General features: G+C 42.3%; 1 protein-coding gene and 2 pseudogenes across 8 annotated transcripts; 1 reads left to right on the plus strand and 2 right to left on the minus strand.

The window, feature by feature from the left end:
* Positions 1–349: 349 nt before the first annotated feature.
* On the minus strand, positions 350–2,061 carry LOC112415294 (ferritin heavy chain pseudogene; annotated as a pseudogene).
* On the minus strand, positions 1,425–23,055 carry LOC112415428 (zinc finger protein 350-like). Of its 8 annotated transcripts, none has more exons than XM_024768425.1 (7): positions 22,866–23,054; positions 20,938–21,001; positions 17,341–17,520; positions 16,859–16,924; positions 9,040–9,166; positions 8,194–8,289; positions 1,425–4,274 (listed from the first exon to the last, which is right to left on the minus strand). In XM_024768425.1, the coding sequence occupies exons 3-7, from the start codon at positions 17,353–17,355 to the stop codon at positions 2,932–2,934; spliced, it is 1,647 nt and encodes a 548-aa protein (XP_024624193.1). In that variant the 5' UTR covers positions 17,356–17,520; positions 20,938–21,001; positions 22,866–23,054; the 3' UTR covers positions 1,425–2,931. The 8 variants fall into 8 exon arrangements, with proteins under 8 accessions (XP_024624193.1, XP_024624192.1, XP_024624196.1 ...); XM_024768424.1 differs by having other exon boundaries at positions 17,341–17,527; XM_024768428.1 differs by lacking the exon at positions 20,938–21,001 and having other exon boundaries at positions 1,425–4,271; positions 22,866–23,055.
* On the plus strand, positions 9,881–12,496 carry LOC112415286 (translation machinery-associated protein 16-like; annotated as a pseudogene).
* Positions 23,056–23,682: the final 627 nt, after the last annotated feature.

Here is a 23,682-nt window from a genome sequence, read left to right on the forward strand (position 1 = left end):
AGTAGGTTGCTGGCCTGATTATTTAGCTATTGTCTCTCACCTCTCAACCTACTCTTCCACTGTCTGCTTTGTGATAGTGCAAACCAGATTCTCTTTTGCCAGCTTCACGTTAAGTTCTGCCAACATGGGCCACTAGAGAGAACGGGTAGGCAGAAGGAAAATGGAGATGGGACTTGCTTTTTCCTGTTTGCTTTCTCTTCTTGCTGCAGAGGAAACAGTTGGTTGCTGTTTTAAGATTTCGTCCACAGTCTTAGAATCATCTTCATTCCACGCCCTCAGGCATTCTAGCATCAGCCAGCCATGTTCTCTCCTCAGAGACTGGAGGAAGAGTTCCATGGCTGAAGCTCCTAATTCCTTGCACCAGTCAGTCATTTGTCCTGTTCATGCCAGCACAAAGCTTCAAGTGAATGACTGAGGAGCAGTGACTTCTAGCTAAATCACTTCTACATAAAAAACAGGGTGACATTTGTGAGATTTTCTTACCAACCAAGGGCCCTCTTACCATGAGACTGGGTATTCTCAATGGCACTGGAATGCTAGTATAACCTGGGGTCTTTACGAGTCTGTCATTTTTTTTTTAAATCTGGGTACCAAGTTTGAAGGAATAGTACAAATTAAAAAAACTTAAGTGGATGCTTTAGTACAACTTACAGAAAAGGTAAAGGAAAACCCAAAATGGATGCATTGAATGGTAACCAGGGAAGTCACCCCCAGGGCCACTGGGAAGCCAGCCTGATGCTTAGCTCTCATCATCAGGGTGAGCCTGTCAGAGACACTCTGCCGTGCCAGATTCAGGGGCCCTCATCACGCACAAGTGGGTTATGTGGTCACCCAATTCTCTGACGTATTTCACCGGCTCATTCAGGTTGTCACACGAGCAGGGGTCATTTTTCACAGTCGGCAATTTGTGCAGTTCCAGTAGTGACTGATTCGTGCCCTTTTCTGAGTGGAACACACATGCCTTGCCTTGAGTCCACTCTCCGAGTCATCCTGTTCTGGTTTCAGGATACACCAAAGATTCGGCCACCTAGCAGGTTCTGCATCTTCATCAGCTTCTCAGCATGTCCCCTCCCCTCACGAGACTGGTGAAGAGAACAACTGGCAAAGTTCTCCAAAGCCACATCGTGGCCATCAAAGTAGTGGGATACGGGCAGGTAAACGTCAGAGGCTCCCGGTGGATCTGGAAGTTATTTGTGGCCTCCAAGTCCTGGTGGTAGTGCTGCGGCACCTGTGAGGGGGACGTGGTAGTCACAGCAGTCACACTACTCCCACTCGCCTTGAGAGTGGTCCAAGGGTGCTGTGAGGAGGAGGCAGAAGGCTGGCTCTGCACGGCCAGGTTGAGGGGGTGGGGTGGTGAGCGCCAGCTTCTGTTCAAGCACTGTTTAAGCAGGAAACCATGGCAAATCTCGGCAAAGAATGTCTTTTTCCCTGAAAATCATTATTCTGGTAGGCTGGCTCTAAGAAGGCCCTCAAAGATTCTCAACTCTCCCCTTGAGTGTGGGCTGGCCTAGGAACTTGCTTCTAAGAGAATACGGCAAAGATGATAGAAGATTTAGATATAATAGGTACAATGTGACATGGACTATAAACCATCTTCAAATGAGTTATGGAGTCATTCCCTAGCAATGAGAAAGAGTTCAAGACATTCTCTATCAAAATACACATTAAGGGGGCTTCCCTGGTGGCGCAGTGGTTGAGAGTCCACTTGCCGATGCAGGGGACACGGGTTCGTTCCCCGGTCGGGGCAGATCCCATATGCCGTGGAGCGGCTGGGCCCGTGAGCCGTGGCCGCTGAGCCTGCGCGTCCAGAGCCTGTGCTCCGCAATGGGAGAGGCCACAACAGTGAGAGGCCCACGTACAGCCAAAAAAAAAAAAAAAAATACACATTAAGGGTGTTAATCTGATGCAAAACGAGGGTAGACTTACGTCAACAAGTTTCCAAATTTCCATTGCAATCACCAGCTTATCTCCTTTGTGAGATCTCTGCCATTCTGCTAAAGGTTCAACACATTTGGTGTATCCATAACCATTCCTTATTTCTGACACATGATGAGGAACCATGTTACTGAAAACCTTGTCCTATTCACTGCTGTGCAAATTAGGGGCTGACTTGGCAAGTTTGGGGTGTTCAGACCCTGCATGTTCCAATGAAAGGAATGACCCTTGACTGGCACCTGAGAAGGAACCTCTAAGCCCTTGGAATATCCTGCCTGCCAAGAGCGTCTTTGTACACCTGGGGTTTCGGCCATGCCACATAGTTTACATTAGCAATATGATTTTTGGTGAACACCTGCTTTTGTTTGCCTGGGGCTCTGGGCCATTCTGTATCAGTTTGATCCTTAGGAGGCTGGAGTTTGAGAAGTTAAGGTCAGTCATGTGGTTTCTCCATGCCTCCATAACTAACCCCTTTACTGCCCCTCCCACCCCCTGGCACTAAGGCTCAGGTGAGTTTCTCTGGTTGGCACTATGCCATATGTGTTGTCAGGTCATTGCTGGAAGAATTAAACACTGTCCATACAACTCCACTGGGAGTACAACTGGATGCACCTGGTTTCTCCTAAAGTCTGCCTCATGCACCTTTTACATTTGCTAATTTTAATTTGTAACTCTTCACTGTCATAAACTGTAACAGTAAGTATAGCAGCTTTTATGAGTTTAGTGACTGCTTTTAGAGAATAATCAAATGTGAGGGTGGTCTTAGGGACTTGATACAACTGCCTTCCTAAAATTTCTTTCTGATGTGAATTTACTGATGATCTTGAAGTCAAGCTCGTTACAATTCAACCTACTTAGAGCCGTTGATACTTAACGAGGTGCATCTTCCCATTATCACTACATTCATTAGCGTTCTCTCAGTGAAAGTTTCCAACTATATAAAAAGCTAAAACTTTGATCTACAAGCTTTTCCACACTGAATGTACCAAATCTTCCCTACACGTTTCCTGTGACATAAAATAAGACATAATTGGTAACTGAAGGCACTACCACATTTACTGCATTCAGGAGGTTTCTCTCCTGTACAAATTCTCTGTTATTACCTGAGGGTACACATCTGGCAACAGGCTGTCCCACAAGGACTACATTCCCTTGGGCTAGGAACCCACTGATATTTAATGATGTCTGCATGGCCACAGAAGGCCCTTGCAGTGTCATTGTTTCAACAGAGTTTTTCTCCTGTACGGGTTCTGTGGTGCATAATGAGCTGTGGTTCCCAAGAAAATCATTCTCCGTCTTGACTGAATCCACATATTTCTCTTTCATATGAGTTTTCTTATGTTTAGTGAGGGAGGACTTGTGGCAGAAGGCTTTCCCACAATTGCTGCATCCATGGGGTTTCTCTCCTGTATGAACTCTCTGATGTCTACTGAGTATTGACTTTGTGGAGTAGCCTTTCCCACATACGTTGCATTTATAGCGTTTCTCTTCTGTATGACCTCTTTGATGTCTAATGAGACTCGACTTTTGAAAGTAAGCTCTTCCACATTCACTGCATACATAGGGAGGATTTCCAGTGTGAAATACCTGATGTGCAACGAGACATGGCTTATGACTGAAGGCTTTACCACATTCCTTGCATCCATAGGGCTTCTCTCCAGTATGAATTCGCTGATGTATAAGAAAATTACCCTTCTGGATGAAGCCTCTTCCACATTCACTGCATGTATAGGGTTTCTCTCCCGTATGAGTTTTCTGATGTACAAGGAGCTGAGATTTCCTGGAGAAGGTTTTCCCACACTCACTACATGCATGGGGTTTTATTCCTCTTTCCACTTGCATATGTATATTGAGCTCTGCTTTCCTACAGAAGGCTTTACCACATTTAAGGCATTTATATGGTTTCTCTCCTGTATGAGTTCTCTGATGTACAGTGAGTTGAGACTTTTTGATGAAGGTTTTACCACATTCAATACACTCATGTTTCTTTCGTTTTTCAGTTTGTTGTATACTGAGTTTCGAATTGGTGCAGATGGTGTTTCCATATTTATTGCGTTTAACTCCAGTGTAACGTTTTTCATGCTTAGTACGAAGAAACGATTTCTCATATTTATTAAACTTGTCAGGATTCTTCGCTACACAGCTTTTATTCTGGTTAACTAAATCTAAATTAGAGTTCAGTACATCAAACTTATCATGGCTTTGCCTTAAAGTAACAAGATTTCCGCGCAGATGAAACACGTTTCCCGATGAACTGTGTTCATGGCCTCTTTCCATATTTTTACGCTTGTTTTGGATTTCCAAAGACCACTGCATATGATCACCAATTTCTCCAGCTTCTAGAAAGAAAATTAATTCTTTCATAATCAGGTTATGGTAGTAAAACTGCTTCTAAATCAGGTAATAAAACTGCTTCTAAAATGCCACGGTTTGGCTGGCTCTTTGTGACAATTCTGTCATATGAAGGAAACCATCAAGTGTAAATTTACTTCTTGAATATGAGAGGAAACACAATGAAATAAAGCCATAATATCTTTAAAAAAACCCAGCTGATTCAGAATCAATGGTAGACAATTCTCAATTAGTAAAGTTTTTGCTGCTCTCCAAATAGATCCTCACAAAATGGGCAGAGGATGAAGTAGAAATGTGTCTCATTAACATAAGATAAAGTATGTTGGAGAGACATCTGATCTAGCATGATGGAGGATATAGCCATTCATTCTCCCAATGCTTATTGAATGTCTACTATGTATCATTCACTGTCCTAGCACTTGAATACAAATGCATCCCACTAGGCAGAAGAGAACAAAATGGAAGCAAAGAAATAAGACAACTTCAGACTGAAAACTGGTTCCTGGCATATGAAAAAGAACAGTGGGAGTTGGTCAACTTTAAATAGGTAAACACCTGTGAGAAAATAAAAGTTGAGGCAAGAAACCAGGAATAAAGAATAAGCAACCTCATGTAAAGAATTGCAAGTTTTCATTCAAGTACAACAGCAATGCAAAAGCCCTGAGACAGGAAAGGTTTTGGCCAGGTCAAGAAATAGAAAGGTAGCCAGTAGGCCCTGAGTGGAATAGCTATATAGGGAGAAGGAAGTGTTGAAGTTCAAAAGGGAGACAGAAGGCATATCACGTAGATCTGGTAGGAAGAATCTGAATTTGACGCTAAGACTAGTGGCAAGCCACTGGAAGTTTTGAGAAGGTGGGGGGTTCTGATTTATATTTCCAAGAGGTTGCCAACTGCTACATGGATAGTGGTGGGAGAGGAAGGAGTGTAGGAGAGAGGAAGTTAATGAAGTAATCCAGGGAAGAGATAATGGTGGCTTGGTGTGGAGCAACAATAGTGTACGTGTGGAGAAGCGGATGAACTCAAGGTACATCTAGGAGAAGGAAAAAACAACATTCAGTGTTGAATTCAATGTAAGTAAAAGGGAGGAATCAAGGGTTTTCCCTAGGTGTTTGGCTTAAATGACTAGACGTACCAGCTAAGTTGTTGAGGAACATCAGGGAGACAGGTTTTGAATGTGGGAAAATCAGGTGTGTATTTTGACATAAACATTTTGAGATGGATATCTTGGTGCAGACATGAAGAACTCAACTGGAGAGAGGAATTTGGAGAAGACTTAGGCTAGAGGACAAATTTGGGATTATCTGTACAGGCATACCTTGGAGATATTCCAGGTTCAGTTCCAGACCACCACGATAAAGCAAATAGTGCAATAAAGCTAGTTACGTGAATTTTTTTGTTTCCCAGTGCATATAAAAGTTATATTTAGGGCTTCCCTGGTGGCGCAGTGGTTGAGAGTCCGCCTACCAATGCAGGGGACACGGGTTCGTGTCCCGGTCTGGGAAGATCCCACGTGCCGCGGAGCGGCTAGGCCCGTGAGCCATGGGCACTGAGGCTGCACGTCTGGAGCCTCTGCTCTGCAACGGGAGAGGCCACAACAGTGAGAGGCCCACGTACCGCAAAAAAAAAAAAAAAAAAAGTTATGTTTACACAATACTGTAGTCTATTAAGTGTGCAATAGCATTGTGTCTAAAACAGTGTACATAGCGTACACTTAATTTAAAAAAACTTTCTCACTAAAAAATGCTAACCATCATCTGAGCCTTCAGCAAGTCACAGAAGTAACATCCAAGCTCACTGATTACAAATCACCATAACAAATATAATAACAATAAAAGTTTGAAATATAGAGAGAATTACGAAAATGTGACGCAGACACAAAGTGAGCAAACGCTGTTGGGAAAAATGGTGCTGATAGACTTGCTTGACACGGGGCTGCCACAAACCTTCAATTTGTTTGGTTTGGTTTGGTTGCGGGACCTTACTTCCCCGACCAGGGATCGAACCCGTGCCCCCTGTGGTGGAAGTGCAAAGTCCTAACCTCTGGACCACCAAGGAATTCCCCACAAACCTTCAGTTGCAAAAAACACACTATCTGCAAAGTACAATAAAGCAAAGCACAATAAAATGAGCTGTGCCTGTATAGAAATTCCCAGACAGGGAACTACCAGGCAGTCCAGTGGTTAGGACTCGGCACTTCCACTGCCAGGGCTGGGTTCAGTCCCTGGTCGGGGGACTGAACCCGCAAGCTGTGCGGCATGGCCAAAACAAACAAACAAAAACCCAACAACATAAGCCGGATCATGTCACTCTTCTGCCCCAAACCATTCAATAACTGTCATTCTGGAAAAAAATCCTAAGTCCTTAAAATGGCCTGCAGCGCCCTGCATCGTGTGGGCCCCTTTCTCACCTCATGAGTATCATTTCCGCTCTTGATCGCTCTGCTCTCCCCACACAGGCTTCCTGGACAGTCCTCAAACACGCCAGGTACACCTCTGCCTCAGGACCACCACTGCTGGTACACTTTTCCCAGGCCTACCCATGGATCATCCCTCACTCCACTCAGCCACCCTAGCAGAGCAGAGAGGCGTTCCCTGTCCCTTGTGTATAAAACATCATGCCCTCCTATTGCTTGACATTCACTACCCCTTACATTGTTCTCCATGGTTCTAATTACCACCAGAAAAATCTGTATATTTCTTGTGTACCTCCCCCACTTAGAATGCAAGTTCTGTGAGAGTAATAACTTAGTCCCTTTTATTCTCTGCTGTAGCCACATAATATAAAGCACACTACAGAGCAGCACGTATTAGGCATTAAAAATACTTGTTGAGGGAATGAATCAATGAAACGATCATACGTGTAGCGGGCATTGTAGAGACTGGTTTAAATGAAGCTGACTTTGAATTTAGGGCATGGAAAGAAAATTCTATGTAAGCATCACATTGTATCTTGCAGTCCCTTGATCACAGAGGGATTTAAATATCCCATAGTTGGTAGTAGGGTTATAACTAGAATTGTTTAGACTCGGGAAATTAAACTGAGAGTAACTAAGATGAATCAAGATAAATACCTCATCCAGCAAATATACAGAGAAATCAGCAAAGTATGCATGAGGTTTATGGTTTGATTTCAGGTGGGGTCTAAGATTGTGAATTTTCTGTTTTTGTTTTTTTATTTGAGTGAATTCCTATATTTCAGTGTATGTGGGAGGCATAATTCACTCTGAAAATTAGAATACTTATAGCTCTTCCCTTACCATTTTACTATAAAAAATTTCAAACAGACAAACAAATTGAAAGAATTACACAGTGAACAGCCATATATCCGCCTCTTTTGATTCTATAGTTAATGTTTTGCTACATTTGCTTTAGCTCATATTTGCCCAGTCAGAATAAGGAAACAGACAGATACACATTAAAAGACCGGGTTACCATGGGAACACAGCACCCTGGGTGGGGCTGAATATTAGGAAGGAAATCACTATTACCCAAGGTTCGGTAGTCAGAAGACGATGGTGAATCTGAAGTTCTCTCTTTGCACAGAGGCGTGGAAGACTGAACTTTCAAAGCAAGGGAAGAGGAAGGAACAAGCAGTGATACTATGGCAGTCAATGAAGAAGGGAAACATTTGAGAATCCTAAGAAAAATATCTAAGCAAAACAAATCAAGATCCTAGATGAAATAAATCAGTATCAAATCCAGGGGTGAGAACACAGGAGTATTTTCCTCTAAATGCTTAAGCAATGAGTATTAACATAGGAGAGTAACACTCAGAGGCTCTGTTTAGATGCTGTCAAAAGGTTAGAAACCAGGAGATGAGTCACCTCAGCACTATTTCAAAGGTGTGAGGCCTCCACAAATCTAGGAATTTACTTCTTTTCTACCTGGATGTTTCTCATTCACTCACCTGGAAAGTTCTGACCGTGGATATTTTCCTTTTCTAACCATGGTTTGTCTCTTTGCTTCAACCTGAAGATTTGAATTGGTTTGGGACTTTGATACCCTATTCATGAAAAATAACAGAATATTTAGGAAAATATCTTTGGGCATGAGATCTAAACATTGTTAAATGATACCTTTTATAGATTGTGTGACTGTACCTTGGAAAAGAGTTTTCCCCTTGGAGTAGGGAAAACATACTCCTCTCTCTATCTGAGGCCTGAGAGGAGACTGAGAATCTGTCACTTATAAAATTCAAGTCTTATGTAGGGGCCAGCAAACTATGGTCCGTGGCTGTAACTAAGGCATTTTTTTTACATTTTAAAAGCATTATTAATTCAGAATAAGGTGCTCTTACAAAACAGAGTATTCGAAAAGTGAGGGCAAACTTCTAACACATGATAGCAAAAGTGTTTTGTACCATTAAATTTGAAAAATTAAAACCATTTAAAAATATTTATCTCACTGATGTTTCATCCTTTTGACGTTTCTATTTTTAAGTATATTTTATAGTGCATATAATAAATTTAGTAGAATACTTATGTAATTGATAATAAATAAAAATATGTGTGTGCTGAAAAAACAAATAAAATAAAATAGAAGTGTTATTTAAGAGAAACCAGAATATAATTACAGAGACAGTAAGTAGCCCGAACAGCCTGCAGTATTTACTATCTGGCCCTTTGCAGAAAAAGTTTGACAATCTCTCTTACATTATTCACACTTCAGATACCTGCCCCCAAATCACTGCACAACTGAGAAAGGAAGGACTGCTGATTGGGTACCCTGAGTGGCACAGGGAAGCAGTTCTTACCCACGGACAGCAGGTTGCTATAGTTTTCTAGCATCACATTCTGGTACAGGTCCTTCTGAGCAGGGTCTAGTAGCCTCCACTCCTCCCGGGTGAACTCCACAGCTACATCTTCAAATAATAATGATTCCTGTAGTAATGAATCCTTCTTTAATCTGGGGTGATCATTTGATGGTTTGGAAGAGAAGTATAGAAGTCTACTCTAATCATTTCTACTGTGTAGGTTGTATCTATATAGGTGATTTACATTATATAGTGTGGAAGAATGGAAGGTCTTATACAGATATCCTGCTGCTGTGATTCAGCCACCCACCCCCTCAATAATTCAGAAGGTTTTCTGAAATGCGGTCATTAAAACCTCTTGTTAACCTTGATAGATTTGCCATCTGTGGGCATATGTGCATGCACTGAACTACATGCAGGTGATATCAAAACAAACACATGTATTCTTGCTCTCAAGAAGCCTTCACTGTGCACAGGTTAAACAGAAACAATAAGCACTAGAATTAAACCTGAAAAACCTGACGGTGCCATTGTAAGACACAGAATATAAACAATGTTTAATATATGCAAAGGCATAACACAGTCTTAAAGATGAGTGAGCTAACTTGAAGAAACAAAGATGAATTCTCAAAACGAGAAATACAGTAATTGAAATTAGGAATTTCAATTTATAGATTGACTACCAATTTGATACGACATAGAGAGAATGGTGAACTGGACAACAGATCTGAAGTGCAAAAGACAATGATGGAAAATACAAAAGCGAGGTTGAGAGATATGAAGGGTAGCGTGAGAATGTTGAATTTACACTGATTCTGAGTCTGAGGGAAGAACAGAAAATATGAGGGAAGGTAATAACCAAAGATGTAAGGGCAGAGAACATTTTAGAGCTGGTAAAAGGCACACAACCTCAGGATGAGAGAACACCACAATTTCAAGCAGGATCAGGAAAAAGAGATCCACTCCTAGACACATGGAAGTAAAACTGCAGAACACCAAAACTCAAAGGGAAAATTCAAAAATATCCAAAGGGAAATGACATATACCTAACAAAAGAACAAATATGATTTATAGCCTCTAAGTTCTCAACAGCAGTGATGGAAGCCTGAAAAGGAATGAAATAGTATTTTCAAAGTGCCAAGTGAAATAACTTTCAATCAAGAATGTGATACTGGGAGTTGCCCCGTGAGCTGCTGCTGCCGCAGACGCTGAGGTCACACAGCGTGGAGTTGGAGGTCTGGAGGTCCCGGGCCGCAAGGATGTCGCCACGCCTAAAGCACCAAAGGGAAAAAGTGTAGGACAAGAAAAAAAAAGTCATCCATCCATAGAGTAGAAAAGCAGCTCAAATTACGAGAGAGGCCCACAAACTAGAAAAAAAGGAAAAACTGAAGAATGAAAAGGCGTTGCATCTCAACCTTATCTGTGAAAAACTGCAGCGGTTTCAAAATTATCTTGATCCCCAAAACGTAGAATATTCAAAGAGAGACGCTTGTGAATTAACTGAAAGCTATTTAAATCAGTCCAGCAGTGAGCTGGAGCAGACTGAGTCCCACAGCAGCACCAAGGTCAGGCAGGGCAGGCAGCACTTCTCCCGAGGCGGTCATCAAGCAGACCACGGAGCGAAAGCGGCAGCAGTACGGGGGCTGCGGCCTTGAGATTCCAGACATTTTATTTTATTTTATTTTATTATTTATTTATTTGCGGTACGAGGGCCTCTCACTATTGTGGCCTCTCCCGTTGCGGAGCACAGGCTCCAGACGCGCAGGCTCAGCGGTCATGGCTCACGGGCCCAGCCGCTCCGCGGCATGTGGGATCCTCCCGGACCGGGGCACGAACCCGTGTCCCCTGCATCGGCAGGCGGACTCTTAACCACTGTGCCACTAGGGAAGCCTGAGATCCCAGACATTTTAAATGCAGGGAATGGGATTTTGATCTGAAGAAATTGCCAAACATTACAATGAGAAAAATCTGTGCTAATGATGCAGTGCCTATGAAGTGTAAGAAGAAAACTGTGACAGCTGTAGACAGAGATTTAGGAGAATTGGACCTGAAAGTTGAATCAACGGACACAGACGAGGAACTGACTGCAGTGGCCTAATTGTCTTTACTTGAGTTGAAAATAAATAATTTGAGAACTTCAAGTTACACTTGAATTGATTATGGTAAATAACTGTCTCTACACAAGAATTTGCTGTTTAGCTTATTCTCTTATATGATGAGAATCCCATTTTCAGTTTCAAAAACAGTGTTATGATTTTTACTTAAAAATGAATGTTGCTTTTTGTTTACATTAAGTTGTTAGACTAGGTAGAAATGCTGTCCAAAATCCATTTAATCTGAATTTCTGGGGCTGGGAGAGCAGTATGAATGGGGACAAAAAATGTTGTAATTTTTTTCCTCATGCTTACTTAGAATCACCTAATCTCACGTTTTGGGGAATGGGCAGCAGCTGTTTGCTAGAAGGTTACTGTGGTACTTCTTGAGCAGTGACAATGGCAAAATTGCCTTTTAGTAATATGTTTTACTATTCTTCCTCTTACACATTAAAACTATTTTCTTTCCTTACAAAACAGGGAAAATATGATAGGAATTTATATACATTTATGGGTTGTACATTGCTGTTATTTATTAACTTTGAGCCAGAGTTAGTTAAATGGTTAAAAAAAAACAGTAACTATTCTTGTTTTGTTGATCTCCTGTACTTAACCTATTATCTTGATAAAGGGGATAAATGATTTCAGGTTAGCTCTTTTGGTTTGTATATTATTTTTTGCTTTCTCATTGTGAAATGTGATAGGTTTTATTTGTGGAAACAGAACTAAAGATTAGAAAACTAGTTATTTCAATTGTCTTAGTTTTTCTTCTAAGAGATAGGTTAAATTGACATATCATATAACAGTATTTCCAGTATCATGAAAAACATGGATGTGGTTGAATGTTCTTCACAGAACTTGTTAAATGCAAGTATCTTCTGGTCTGTTTTCTAAAGAATGCAATGCAAGAGCATTTGAGTATTTTAAAGGAAAAAAAAAAAGCTGTGAGGTAACTAGGTTATCAACTAAGTCTTGTTAACAGTTTTTTTACTTCAGAAAATTAAAAGTAAAACTTATTTCTATGAAAAAAAGAATGTTATACTTATTAGTATATCTTAATATTATATATGGATTTCTCCTATTGTTTCTAATAAGCTTGTAGTGATTCTCAGATTTTTCCAAGTATGCAGCCAAATTATCTGTATGGAAAATTTTAAATCCTCTTCTCCAAATTTATATCTCTTTTATCTCTTTTCTTGACTAATATTTCCAAAGAGTGTGGTGTCACTGGACATCCTTGTCTTGTTCCAACTTTAGATGTCATATCAAAGACAGATACGGGACTTCTCTGGTTAAGAATCTGCCTGCCAATGCAGGGGACACAGGTATGAGCCCTGGTTGGGGAAGGTCTCACATGCTGCAGAGCAACTAAGCCCACGTGCCACAACTATTGAACCCCGCACACCTAGAGCCCATGCTCCACAACAAAGAGTAGTTCCCTCTTGCTGCAACTAGAGAAAGCCCTCATGCAGCAACAAAGACCCAATGCAGCCAAAATTAATTAATTAATTTTTAAAAAACCAAAGAGGCATATGAAAATTTGTGAGAATGTTTCAGATTGTCACACTGACCAGGTGCCTACTGTATTTAATGGTCAGGGACCAAGGGGGCTATATATCCTGTAAAGCATATGACAGTCCTACACAGGAAGAATTGTCAAGCTCAAAATGTTAATAGTACCCAAAGCCTCCCTCTCATTGAAAAACATAGGTATAGTAAATTATACTGTATCCCAGAATAAAACTGAAAAATATTTAAAGGAATAAAAGTCTATCACTCAACAATGAAAAATTTATAATGCTTGGTACTCAATCAAAATTACCAGATATGCAAAGACAGAAAATATGACTCATACAAGAGAAAAGATCATCAACAGAAACAAAACCAGAAATGACATACATAATAAAATTAGTAGATAAGGATAGTAAAATACATATTATACATACATATGTTTAAAAAGGTGGAGGAAAGCATGAATGTGATATGGAGTAATATGGAAGATATCAAATAGACCCAATTCCAACTCTAGAAATGTCTGAGATGAACAATATACTCGTTGGATGTGATCAATAGCAGACTAGACACTGCAGAAGAAAAGATTAGTGAACTTGAAGATACAGGAATAGAAACTATTCATCATGAAACAGAAAAAAGACCTAAAGAGAAACATTTTAAAACAGCCAGAGAGGGGCTCCCCTCGTGGCACAGTGGTTGAGAGTCTGCCTGCCAATGCAGTGGACACGGGTTCATGCCCTGGTCTGGGAGGATCCCGCATGCCGCGGAGCAGCTGGGCCCGTGAGCCATGGCCACTGAGCCTGTGCGTCCGGAGCCTGTGCTTCGCAACAGGAGAGGCCACAGCAGTGAGAGGCCCGCGTACCGCAAAAAAAGAAGGCAAAATGGAACCACCTTCAGGTATGCAAAAGCTAAAGCAAGTCAGCAGCGGCATACGTGTACTAGCAAAAATGTTAAAGGATGTCCTTCAGATAGAAATCTAGATCTACCCAAATGAACGAAGGGCTGCAGAAATGAAAGACCTATGAGTAATATAAAATCTTATTTTTTTTATATACCTTTAGAAGATAACTGATTGTTTAAAGCAATGATAATAATGTATTGTGGGGATTTCTAAAATACAAAAAAGTATAATATAGGACAACAATAGCACAAAGGCTGGTAGAGAAGAAATGGAAGCACACTCTTTTAAGGTTCTTATACCATGAATGAAGTGGTATAATATTACTTGAAGATAGACTGTGATAGATCAATAGGTAGAAATGAGTAGTTTACTACTCACACGAACTAGCATACTGACAATACCGACTAGAAAATGTCTTGCAAAAAACAGATGAAGGTTAATATCCCTGAAACCTATTTTTTTTTTTTAGAGATCAGAGAAAACAAAATCAGCACAAAGGATTTGATTAGGCAATTCACAGAATACAAACAGTTAATAAATACATTAAAATATGTTCAAAGTCACTGATAATAATGCAAGTAAAAATAATAGTAAAACTAATTCTGATAGCACTTTTTTTTTTTTTTTTTTTGCGGTCCGCCAGCCTCTCACTGTTGTGGCCTCTCCCGTTGTGGAGCACAGGCTCCGGACACACAGGCTTAGTGGCCATGGCTCACGGGCCCAGCCACTCTGTGGCATGTGGGATCTTCCCGGACCGGGGCACGAACCCGTGTCCCCTGTATGGGCAGGCGGACTCTCAACCACTGCGCCACCAGGGAAGCCCTGATAGCACTTATTAAACAGCAGGCAATGTTCTAAGATATGTCCTACATATCTATATACATATATACATAGATCAGTGGTTCTCAACTGGCCAACAATTATTTTACAACAGCAGACATATGACATTTTAGGTTATCACAACTTGGGGGTGGGAGGGTGCTACTGACATCCAATGGGTACTGACCAGGGAAACTGCTAAATATTCTATAATCCTGTGGTATCCCCTCAACAAAGAATTTGTTGTTCCGCCAAAAAAGTCAATAGTGCTGAGGTTGAAAAACTCTGATATATATTAACCTATTTAATCTTCAGAATAATCCTTTTATGTAAATTCTATTACAATTCCCATTTTTCAGATGAAGAAAGGATTGCAGAGAGGTTAAATAAACAGAATAAGATCAAGCAGGTAATTATAGACCAAGGCAAGATATGAATGAGTGAATCTGACCACAGAATTTGTGCTCTTAAACTAAACACTAGGGGCTTCACGTGGTGGTGCAGTCATTAAGAATCCGCCTGCCAGTGCAGGGGACACGGGTTCAAGCCCTGGTCCGGGAAGATCCCACATTGCCATGAAGCAGTTAAGCCCATGCACCACAACTACTGAGCCTGTGCTCTAGAGCCCACAAGTCACAACTACTGAGCCCACGTGCCACAACTAGTGAAGTCCATGCGCCTAGAGCCCGTGCTCCGCAATGAGAAGCCACCGCAATGAGAAGCACACAAACCACAACAAAGAGTAGCCCCCGCTCGCCGCAACCAGAGAAAAGCCCACGTGCAGCAATGAAGACCCAACACAGCCAGAAACAATAAATAAATAAAATAAAATAACAAAATAAAATTAATTAATTAAAAAAAACTAAACACTAGGCTCTACAACCTTCAAAAACTTATATAGCTTTTATATTTCAGATTTGTAAGATTTAAAAACGGATACAATATTAAATAATAGCAAGAATGTGGGAAAAATAGAAACTTTCCTAAACTCTGAGAGGAAGTGCTGAAGACTTTAAAAAAGGGCAATTTTGTAGCAACCATGAAAAATTTAAGTCCAGTTACCATTTGACTCATAGATTTCCCTTTTAGGAATCTAACCTAAAAAAAATTTCACACATATTCAGAGTGTGTATTGTGAAGAAATTTTATGGCTAAAATGTACTTTTAGGGACTTCCCTGGCAATCCAGTGGTTAAGACTCCATGCTTCCACTGCAGGGAATGAAGATCCCACATGCTGCACGGCGGGCCAAAAAAAAAAAAAGTACCTTTATATAAACAGAGTACATAAATTAAGGCATATACATGCTAGAAAATATCATGCAAACCTAAATGCAATGAAATAGATACATAAATACTTGAATGGAACGTTCTCCAGGACAGGTTGCTATAGGAATAAAGCAAGTAATGTGTTTATTATGATCTCAGTAATGCAAAAATATTTTCACAAAAAATATGTGTATATGCACCTAAGTGTACATAATGTATGTATATCTACGTGCATATAAGCGTTAATAAAAACAGAATTATTTCTCTCCTAAGTGATGAGTAGAGAAGGGTTTGACAGGGCCACTTTCTTTTTTTGCTCTATTTATTTCCATATTGTTTCTGTATATTTCACAAACAAATGATTTGTATATGACTCATTTGATAACAACAAAAGATGATGAAAGTGAAGGTAGCAGGTTGGATGGTGGCCTCCTAAAAGATATGTCTACTTCCTAATCCCCAACCTGTAAATTTTACCTTGTCTGGATAAAGGGTCGTTGCAGATATAGTAATTAAGGATCTTAAAATGAGAAGACAGTCCCAGATAGTCTGGGTGGGCCCTAAACCCAATGACAAGTGTTTTTATAAGAGACAGACAGAAGGAGACAGACAAACAGAAGAGGGGGAGGTAACGTGAAGACAGAGACAGAGATTGGAACGATAAGGCCACAAACCACAGAATGCAGACAGCCACCAAAAGCTGGACGAGGCAAGGGACAGGAGGTCTGGAGGGAGCACAGCCTCACTGACAACCTGATTTCAGACTTCTGGGCTCCAGAACTGTGAGGACATACACTTCTGTCGTTCTAGCCTCCTACTTTGTGGTAATGTATTATGGCACCCACAGGAAACTAATACAAGGAGGTAGATAAAAACTGACAATGAATAATTCGGGAAGAATACTACATTTCTAAGGCTGCGATGCAGTGACAAAGACAACATCATGGATCCCTACATCCCAAGTCTTTAGCAGAGAATGTGATTTTAAACTCTGCTGGTAGGTCTGTACCTGGAATCCAATTCAGCAAAAATGGCTTGAAAGACCACTTAAACCATCCATTTGTCTAGATAAATCTAGATTTTTATATCTGAAGAAAGCCAGAATACCAGAAGGGTATTGAAGGAACCCTATAAGAAACAACCACAGGTGTACAACTGTGTAAAAATTCACTTTACTATATGTATGTTATGCCCCCATAAGAAAGTGTAAAAACACACACACACATGAAACAGAGAAATGGGAACCTCTTCTTGCATATACCAGAAGGCTGCCGTTGAGGCCACTGTGCCCTGCAGGAAAAGTCATCAAGAAATTTATTAAAACTTCAGTACCAGGAAATACTTACTTTTCTGAGGAAATGATCTACTTTCTCTGTACAAAAACATGAATCATGTAATGTTTTGTGTTTCCCTTGCTGGCACTGGCTACCAAAATTATTGGAGATAATCTGGTAGCTCAACATAAATAACCCCTCAGGTCTTAGAGTTTTTTATTAATATTCTGACTTCAAAATTCTGAGCAGAATCTCTGACCTGCATTCCCACCATTCCTAGTTTACCGTGACATCAACATTATGGTTGATATTTATTTGTCTTCAGATTCAGGCTCTTATCAATGTGTCATTTTCCAATTAATCAAGTCAATTTTTATAAGCCTCTACAAATACAACAGAAAAGGAGGGAATAAATAAATATGTAAAACTCACCTGGACCTTGGTCATTTTCTTCTGTTCTTAGAAAATGACTGGAACTGGGATTCTTCTTTTTTTACTTTTCTAGATTGTCACTCAAATTCTGGTCATAGTTCTCACATCTCAAATTAATGGCATCCCCAGAAGTGATGCTTTCCTGGGTCTGGAACTTCCTTCTCCTTACTTCACTTGATTCTAAGGACTCAAAAGAAAATTCGCTTTAATTTGTGCATTCCTCTCAGCCATACACCCTGTCGGTTGGGATTTGATGTTAGAGGACGCCTATATTAGTTTTTTTTTAATAAATTTATTTATTTATTGCGGTGGCATCCTGCAGTAAAGGTGCTGCATTAGGCGGAATCACGGCCCTCACAAAGATATCTACGTTCTAATCCCTGGAAGCTGTGAATATGTTACATCACAAGGCAAAGGGGAATTGAGGCTGCTAATGAAATTACAGTTGCTAATCAGATGAGCTAAAAATAGATTTCCTGGATTATTCAGGTAGGCCCAACGTAATCACAAGGATCCTTATACATGGAAGAAAGCAGAAGAGACCAGAGAGAGATGTGATGTGACAAGAACTCTACACACCATTGTTGGCTTTGGAGATGGGGGGAAAGGGAAACAGGAGCCAAGGAGTGTGGGCAGCTCTAGAAGCTGGAAAACACAAACAGATTCTCCCCCTAGAGCCTCTAGAAAATAACACACTCCTGCTGAGACCTTGATTTTAGCCCCGTAAGATCCATGTTGAACTTCTAACCTATAGAACTGTAAGGTAATAGGCTTGTGTTGTTTAAGCCACTAATTTATGTTACTTTATCACAGAACTAACAGAAAACTAATATGGGGCTTCCCTGGTGGCGCAGTGGTTAAGAATCCGCCTGCCAACACAGGGGACATGGGTTCAAGCCCTGGTCTGGAAAGATCCCACATGCCGTGGAGCAACGAAGCCCATGCGCCACAACTACTGAGCCTGTGCTCTACAGCCCATGAGCTACAACTACTGAGCCCACATGACTAGAGCCTGTGCTTCGCAACAACAAGAGCCACCGCAATGAGAAGCTCGCGCACCGCAACGAAGAGTAGCCCTCACTCACCGCAACTAGAGAAAGCCCTCACGCAGCAACAAAGACCCATCACAGCCAAAAATAAATAAATAAATATATATAATATAGGCATCCACTAACATCAAATCCCAATACTTAAGAGTTTTCTTTAGTAGAGCCTGTGCTTCGCAACAAGAAGAGCCACCGCAATGAGAAGCTCGCGCACCGCAACGTAGAGTAGCCCTCACTCACCGCAACTAGAGAAAGCCCTCACGCAGCAACAAAGACCCATCACAGCCAAAAATAAATAAATAAATATATATAATATAGGCATCCACTAACATCAAATCCCAATACTTAAGAGTTTTCTTTTGTTTAAAAAACCACAACATAGGGCTTCCCTGGTGGCGCAGTGATTGAGAGCCCGCCTGCCGATGCAGGGGACACGGGTTCGTGTCCCAGTCCGGGAAGATCCCACATGCCGCGGAGTGGCTAGGCCCGTGAGCCATGGCCCCTGAGCCTGTGCGTCCGGAGCCTGTGCTCTGCAACGGGAGAGGCCACAACAGTGAGAGGCCCACGTACCACAAAAAAAATAAAATAAAAAAATTTAAAAATAAAAATAAAACCCCACAACATCTAGACCTCAAGGCAGAGCAAACATTATGAAGAGTAATGTGTTAAGCAAATCCTAAGCACTTTCTTATTTAATCCTCACCACCAATCTAGAAGTATCAAATCACTAGAATGAAGGAAGTCAAGGCTTAAAACCCAGAGATAAGTATCTTGTCCAGAGTCACATACTTTCTAAGAGGCAGGGCTAGAATTCAAGCCCAGGCCTTTTCTCTCCAAAGCTCATCACCTTAACCATTGTACCTTCTTAACCAGACAACCTCTAAAAGTTTAGTTCTCTGTAGAACTGCCTGCAAAGTTTACTACTTTTCAGACAGTTTCATATCACACCAGAAGGTAGCACATAACCACAATGCACAAACTGGACTTCTGAAACAGCTCTTAGAACACTCAATGCATACACACAGACAGCAACCTTCTTCCACAAACAGAGAAATGGAAAAGGAGCAAGTTCCAATACTCACTCCAAAGCAGCAAATCAGAGAGACAAGGAGTCAGAAAGGCTCACATTATAAGGTCATTGATTCAGTGGGATTACCGTGAGTTTTTGTTTCCATTCCTTCTGGCCACAAATTTTTCTAAGATAATTTCCCGGTAGCTTTTCTAAACCCCCAAACACACCGACACCGCCCTGCCCCTACTGCAACTGTTCTTTGACCTCTGAGTCTCCAGCCTAGAATCACTTTAGGCACCAGGACTAGAGATCTGCACAAGAGAAACGGTATAAAACTATAGGACTATCTAGGACTATAAAACTATAGCTATAAAACTTCATGGGGGAGGAGAACATGAATGCAACATCTTGGCCACATCCCAATTTCATGACTCCTTGTCCATGAGCCCTCATGTCCCTGCTGATGATTTCTTGGCATTGCACCCATTCACTTTATGGAATCACTTGTGTTCCCTAGAAGGGCCACCTGCCTTTCCAGAAATACACCTATGTGTAAATATAAAAAAAATAAAGCTTTACAGAGCAAAGTAGGCCATAGAAAGAAATTTTCATAAGTTTCACAAGTCAATATCAAAGAGGCTTATTCCTTGACCACAATGCAACATAACTAGAAATCAACAGTAACGAGAAATTCAACACATTAATCAAAATAGAAACAAAATGTAAGGCCAACTGGCCCAAAGCAGGGGAACACAATCAGATTCACAGGTTGCATCTGACCGAAATTCTCCGGACCACCCAGTTCCAGAAAGTGCCCTGGAGACATTCCAGACCACCTAGTTCCAGGAACTGACCTGGGGACTTTGAACCCAGCCCAGCCTTCCCGCCTTTCGAGGGGCGGGACTAACGGTCCCCCAGGATACCCGAAAAGACCACCAAATAAGGAATACCCTGCGCCCTCCCAGATTCACCACACCCCTTTCCCTTCATCCCCTATAAAATCTTGCCCAACCCTCGCCAGGGTGCGACTTCTCTGGCCCCTTTCTCTCGGACCAGTGAACCTCGCCCGGGAGCGCTACCTAATAAAGCTCACTTGAAGCTTTCCTCTGTTTCGTGGTGCCGTTTGTTAAGATCCGACCTTACACAAAACCCTGCACATCCAGGAAAAAAACCCAAGAAAATCCTTCAAACTAAAAAGGCAATATAAATGAACACCCTGAATTATTCAGTGGTAAATGGCAACAAATCCTATGGGTGGGTGAGAGAACCTGGATAAGCATAGAATCATAACATGTTGCAGAAAAGTATAGATATATGTCAAGCCTATTCAAATTAATGTATACGTACATTTAATGGGACTCTAGTAAACTCGTCACTGGTTCACCCACCTGATGTGACACTACTGCAGCCATTAAGAAAATCTGTAATCCTTTTATACTATGGAAGTGTTTATAATTAGAAATGAAGTGATAAAACCAAATTATATCTGTTATACAGGTCATTCCAAATGCAAAGGTAACAAAAAAATATTAAACATACACAATGGTTTGCACTGGAGATCAGCGTTTCGGGTAACAGATGTTTTCACTTGTGTAGCATGAACCTGAAAGGAAATATCCAAGAAAACTGTGGAGTAAAGTTGGAGGCAAGAATAATAAAACGTATCTTTTATAACACATCACTAGATCATATCTAACTACATTTTTGGTTGGGAAGACAATGACAAGAGTGTTTATGTGGCAAGACAAAAGAGTTGGGTTTTTTTTTTTTGCGGTACGCAGGCCTCGCACTGTTGTGGCCTCTCCCGTTGCGGAGCACAGGCTCTAGACGCACAGGTTCAGCGGCCATGGCTCACGGGCCCAGCCGCTCCGCGGCATGTGGGATCTTCCCGGACCAGGACATGAACCTGCGTCCCCTGCATCGGCAGGTGTACTCTCAACCACCGCGCCACCAGGGAAGCCTGACAAGAGAATTTTTAATTAGCGCCTTGATGAAGGTATGGACTTGAAGGAGCGAACTGGATTTGGATCAGCTGAATGAATCTATCATCAAGTCTGTGCCCCGGAATCGCCATCTGAACCTCAACCTACCTACTCTCCAGGGACCCTGGGTCTCCAAAGCGCCAGCCTCATGCCCCTCCACATACACTAGCCTCCCCCACAAAACAACAACAACAAAAAATGACTCCAAGTTAAATCCGAAATCTGAACCAGAAACCCCCATTCATTAGCACCCGTCCCCCATCCCAGGCTTCTCCACGTCTGAACCACACAGTGAATCGCAGACCTGCATGAGACATCGAATTCACTGATCTACACCTACCACTCCAGGTCTTAATCACTGAGCTTCATGAGCAGAAGTTGCTACCAAACCAAACTTGGGTCGGCTCACCCGCTGAGCGGCAAAGCCAATTTACTGACACCGCGTTGGTGTGAAGGAAAGTCTAGAGTTTACTACAGGGCCCAGCAAGGAGAGACAACTCCCTGATGGCTTTCAGGAAAGGATTTTTTTTTTTTTGCGGTACGCAGGCCTCTCACTGTTGCGGCCTCTCCCGCTGCGGAGCACAGGCTCAGCAGCCATGGCTCACGGGCCCAGCCACACCGTGGCATGTGGGATCTTCCTAGACCGGGGCACGAACTCGTGTCCCCTGCATCGGCAGGCGGACTCTCAACCACTGCGCCACCAGGGAAGCCCTCAGGGGACGGTTTTTAAAGGCAACATCTGTGGTGAGGGATGCAGGTGAGGGATGACTTTCTTCCGATTGGTTGTTGGTGAGGTAACAGAGTGTTTCAGGAACCTTAATCAACTTTCTGGTTCCACCCAGTCTGAGGCCTACATGCTTATGCTCAGCAAGTAGTCACCACCCTCCACCCTGGAAGGTGTCTTAGTTTCTGCAGAACAACTTAAAGGTATGCATCAGCTCGTTATGCACATCCTTTGAGAAGGAACTAGGACTCTGTGAACTATTGTTTCTTGTCTGCTTTTTCCTGTTTCTATATTGCCTCACTTCCCTAATTAGTCTGATCTTTGGAACTCAGGGATACCCCAAGAGACCAAAGCCTTTTTCTACAAGCTAGAAATGGGGTGACACAGAAGAGCTTTTGTACCCAAGAGGTACTTCAGGGTCCTGCTCAGTTTCAATCTCCCCCTTTCTTTGATACTCCTCAATCCTGAGGGGAACAAGGGTGAGACAAAAAAAGAATAAAGTTTGGGATAGAGAGGTTAAATATAAAGTCAGCGGGGGAACTCAAATTTTAGGAGGGCTGGGTTTCAAAATACCCACATCGACAAAAACCCTCAGTCAGAGCCTCGGTCGTTTCTCTCTTCATACATTTAATAACACTGACCGCCAAAGGGCCTATTACTGAAGCGAAGCCTCCCCAGTGACTGAACCTAAAGACACCCCCAGGCCTTTCACTGGCCTCACAGGCCCCTCACTCCGGACCCACGTGCAGACCCCGACCCACCTGCTGCTGAGATTCTCAAGGTTCCCGCCAGCTGCCAAAAACTGAATTCACTTCCAAAATGATTCCCACTCCTCCGCTGTCGCGCCCAGATCCCCTCGCTGGCTGTCGCTAGGGACGCCTCCGGCCCTGCCCGACCTCAGAGCCTTTCGGCGTGTTGGAATTCGGGCCCCACAACCAGCTCTATGACGTAACGTGGCCACGCCCATCTCAGCGATCGGGGAGGAAACGGTCATGATTGAGGCTACGGCTCAGAGAGGGAAGAATTGAAATCACTTTTGGACACCTCCTTCCCTTTCCCTCCTCGTTGTCGGTCAGAAGCACTAGGCTGAATAATTTTTGAGAGGCTGGGTCCTATCCAAGGCCGTGGCGGCGCGAGCTGGATTCTATTTTGTCTTTTGGGCAAAACGAGAGAGATGGCGGCGCCCGTGAGCCACGACGGAGGAGCACCAAGGGGGCGGCCATCTTACAGGAAGTGCAGTTCCGTTCGGCAGAGACCCGAGGAGGTAGTGTTAGGAGGAAACTTGGGACTGTCGACGAAGTTTGTAGGAGTTGAGACACGTTGTAAAGGCGGCGGTCAGGTCATGGACAAAACACGGAAACTTCGAGTGCTGGTGAAATTTGGGAAACAGTTAAAGCGGGGATGGGAATGAGTACGGCTGGTCTGAGACCTGTTGAAGGGGCGGGGCCGATGCTGAGAGCGGGGCTCTGTGAACACCGATGCCCATAGGGGCCTGGGAATGTGGCTGCCTCTGGTAGGGAAGGGTGAGGGGTGAGGCTTCAAATGTATGCAAATGTTTCCTTAAAAAACGAAGGGCAT

The sequence above is a fragment of the Neophocaena asiaeorientalis genome, unplaced genomic scaffold (assembly GCF_003031525.2).
Source record: "Neophocaena asiaeorientalis asiaeorientalis breed wild unplaced genomic scaffold, Neophocaena_asiaeorientalis_V1.1 scaffold629, whole genome shotgun sequence".
NCBI lineage: Eukaryota > Metazoa > Chordata > Mammalia > Artiodactyla > Phocoenidae > Neophocaena > Neophocaena asiaeorientalis.

Coding starts and splice junctions, on each gene's coding strand:
- LOC112415428 (XM_024768423.1), bottom strand. Junction 9,167..16,858: donor TTCCCATTTCTCTGTTTCAT/GTGTGTGTGTGT, acceptor TCATTACTACAG/GAATCATTATTATTTGAAGA. Junction 8,290..9,039: donor TAGCAACCTGCTGTCCGTGG/GTAAGAACTGCT, acceptor TTTCATGAATAG/GGTATCAAAGTCCCAAACCA.